Source organism: Charadrius vociferus, unplaced genomic scaffold (assembly GCF_000708025.1).
Source record: "Charadrius vociferus isolate BGI_N301 unplaced genomic scaffold, ASM70802v2 scaffold110, whole genome shotgun sequence".
Classification (NCBI taxonomy): Eukaryota; Metazoa; Chordata; class Aves; order Charadriiformes; family Charadriidae; genus Charadrius; species Charadrius vociferus.
The window spans coordinates 940,511-944,312 of NW_009646761.1; the positions used below are offsets into that span (position 1 = coordinate 940,511).

The 3,802-nt window shown below is 44.0% G+C and overlaps 1 protein-coding gene across 1 annotated transcript in view; it reads left to right on the forward strand.

Annotated features, from left to right (window-relative positions):
- The first annotated feature begins 2,453 nt into the window (after positions 1 to 2,453).
- The window catches only part of DNAJC3 (DnaJ (Hsp40) homolog, subfamily C, member 3), a 36,540-nt gene continuing 35,191 nt past the window's right edge, over positions 2,454 to 3,802 (forward strand). The window contains exon 1 of the mRNA XM_009891928.1: positions 2,454 to 2,538. Coding sequence (XP_009890230.1) covers positions 2,454 to 2,538 — 85 coding nt within the window. The remainder of the gene's footprint in view (positions 2,539 to 3,802) is intronic.

Genomic DNA, 3,802 nt, shown 5'->3' on the forward strand with positions numbered 1-3,802 from the left:
GCAGGACCTCAGCCAGGATGACTGTGACTCCTCTTGCCTCCGGCCGTTCCTTTGCCAAGCGGAGTTTGACCGAGAGTCCCTGTGGATACTCAGCAGAGCAACTCAAGCGATGTCAGCTTCAGCCTGGCTTACTGTCTGCTGTAACTCAGCAGCCAGCACACCCCAGAGCCCTGTCATTGAATTTGGCACGCAGTGCTGAAACAGCAATCGTATTTGCACCGCTTCCAGGTGGTCTGCAGCTCCAGGCAGGGCAGATGTACCTCTTCCAACCCACCAGGTTCACCCAGTGAGCTCCATTCAGCCAAGCTCAGGTTTGCACTCAGAAAAAGCACAAGCAGCAGCCCTGAAAATAGTACCTCTGTGTTACCATCCTCCCTCAGCTCCTGCTTTATTTTAACCTAGACTGAGCATGCAACATATCAGCCTGCTATACTGCTTCTTTTCCTGCATTAGGAAATGGTTTGATTTATTTGGGTGGTTTTGGAAATGAGATTATTAATTACAATGTATTGCCAAGTATACTGGCTCACAGGTAATGAGTAGGGTCATAGAATCATAGAATGGTTTAGGTTGGAAAGGACCTTCAAGATCATCGAGTTCCAACCCCCCTGCCATGGGCCGGGACACCTCCCACTAGACCAGGTTGCCCAAAGCCACGTCCAGCCTGGCCTTGAACACCTCCAGGGATGGGGCCTCAACAACCTCTCTGGGCAACCTGTTCCAGTGCCTTACAACCCTCAAAGTGAAAAACTTCTTCCTAATGTTTAATCTAAACCTGTCCTCTTCTAGTTTATATCCATTCCCCCTCGTCCTGTCACTACATGTCCTAGTAAAAAGTCCTTCCCCAGCTCTCCTGTAGGCCCCCTTTAGCTACTGGAAGGCCGCAATCAGGTCTCCCCAGAGCCTTCTCTTCTCCAGGCTGAACAGCCCCAACTCTCTCAGCCTCATGGATCATCCTCATGGCTCTCCTCTGGACACGCTCCAGCAGGTCCATGTCTTTCTTATGTTGAGGACTCCAGAGCTGGACGTAGTACTCTAGGTGGGGTCTCACGAGAGTGGAGTAGAGGGGCAGGATCACCTCCCTTGACCTGCTGGCCACACTTCTTTTGATGCAGCCCAGGATACGGTTGGCCTTCTGGGCTGCGATTGCACATTGCTAACTTGACATTGCTGACTCGACATTGCTGACTGGTCCTTCCAGTACCTTCTGTGTTGTCATGTCAAATCCAGACTTCTTACTGTATCGTGTTATATCTAGTAGGTTTCTCAGTTAATAAATAGAAACTACAGATTTAACTATCTCCACCATATCACACCCTATTCAGTTCACTGTCCCTATTCAAAGCAAGAAGTAGCTTCAAGAGTCATTCCTTGCTAATTGCCGCCCTCTGCTGTTACTATATATATATTACCAGCAGTAACTCGGAGAAAATTCCTTGGCTTTGTGTCTTTTGACTGCTTTGAGCATCACTGCAGTCTTTGCCGTCCACTCTTTTCACTCCAAAACTCAAGACTGCTGGAGAAATTTGTTTCTGATACCGATCTAATTTTGATTAATGCCTTTGAAAGAATTTTCGCATTACAGCTGTATTGCTTTGCTAATTTTCGAATTCCAAAATATAATGTTGGCATGTCATATAGAATCATAGAATCATTTAGGGTGGAAAAGACCCTTAAGATCATTGAGTCAAACACATTTGTTCTTTCAAGTCTTTCTCCTCTTCTGCATGTTGTCTGCTTCTGAAATTGCACAACGGAACATGTGTTAAAGAACTTTTTTCTTCCAGGTTTACAGTTAGTATCTAAATTATCTATGTTTGGGTATCTATGATAATCAAGAATGGTCTTTCGTGGTTTACGGTCTCTTTCAAGAATTACTGTGTAATTCTGTGTACTTGGTGGCATTTCTAGCACACAGTGACAATGAAAAATGCTTTCTCTTTGAGCAGATCAGTTTGTAGTGCTGGCGTCACGTGCTGTTCTTTACTGTGTCAGCCTGAAATATTGACCTTGGCTCAGTATTTCAGGGCCAAGGTCAAGGACCAAGGGTTTGTCAAGCATCTACTCGAAATGATACTTGACACTGTAATCATACTACTTTCACCTTGCTTTAAGGGATTTGATACTTGAACCTTTACGCTTGGTATTCCAGTATGAGGTACTGAGTTTTCTACAGATTGTCTTCTCCTAATCTTGTTATTAAGTTTCCATTAAGTATATAATCATCCTTACTATTATTTTCAGTTATCTTAGAGGGCTGGAGGTGTAAATTCCCTTTCATATTCATTTTATCTGTCTTTGGTCTAATACCTTTTTCCTTAGGTAAAATCAAAGGAATTCATTTACTGTAGCAGTGCTTGCCTTCTTCTCAGTTCAGTTTTAGGCTTTCGTATTTTGTCTTATCTATACTGCTACAGAGTTGTCATGTTCTTCTTCACGCTGACATCTTTAGAATGTCATCAATTATTCATTTCACATCACTTCTTGCATTATTTCAAGTTCTTATTTCTGAATATCTTCTGCAGGTCAAATTTCAAGGTGATACCTTTGAAGCATCATCTTCCAAATGTAATGTTGAAGAGGGATAACTTACTTTTCTTTTTTTCAGCCTGATCTTTCAAGAAAGCGTTTAAATTATATCATCTGGGGTGAGAAAGGTAATGTGACTATACCTGGGGAATGAAAAAAGAAATTTCTGTGGTTGCCAAATCAGACTGCAAGCCTCAAGTTTTTTTACTTTCTCAGCACATTTCCCCTGAGAACAGTATTAATTTTTTTTTATATTGAAGAGGTATAATATATAACCTGCCTCAAACATGAATTGTTTATCCGACACCAGCAGGCAGATAATTTGAAACAATGAACAACTAGGTATAGATAAGATTAGTTTTTTTGTGGTAGCTAAGACTAGATTGTATTTTTATTATGTAAAAAAGGAAAAGAGGTCTCCATAAATATGCATTAGATTGCAGGCTATCAAACACAGGCTTTGCTTTTAGTTTATAGATCCAATACGAACTTTTAGCATGAAAATACCATGCTCTGTTAAGTCGTAGCACCAATTTCTCCACAGTATGGCAAATTCCCTAATACTTTTTTTGGCATGCCTGGAGGTCAGCATACAGTTACAGCCACGCTGACAATCTTGGCTTTGCTCTCAGTGGAAAACACGATTGTGTCCCAGGGACAACCAAGCACAGTCTGAAACGGCACATGCCTTCCTCCTTCCTCCATGCTACGGCTGGGTGAGACACAGCAACAAAGATGCAGGATCAATTTACTTGAGATATACTGTCCATTATTATTTATTTATTTGAGTAGTCCAGAGATACTGACCTTGAAGAATCACAGAACTGTCTAAGTTTGAAGCCGCCTTTCAGATCATCAAGTCCAACTATCAACCTAACACTGCCAAACCCACCACTAAACCACGTCCCCAAGAACCCCGTCTTTTAAATACCTCCCGGGATGGCGACTCCACCACCTCCCTGAGCAGATGCATAAAGGGTAGCACCAACCACCACACCCCAAAAGGTGGCCCTGACAGCGTTAAGCTCAATCCCGTAGCCCCGACACCAGCCGTTTCACCTCCCGGCTGGCCCGGGGCAACCAGCCCGCGTCCTTCTCCAAGCGTACCATCACCTGCAGAGCACCCTCAGAGGGGCTAAACCCGGGCCTGCAGCAAAGCCCTCCTCGTCCCAGCAGAAGCCTGGCTGCCCTGGGGGTGGGCAGAGAGGCAGGAGGTAAAATAAAGAAGCAGACGGGGACACTCAAGGTTTAGCTGTCGGCTGGAGGCCTGCAG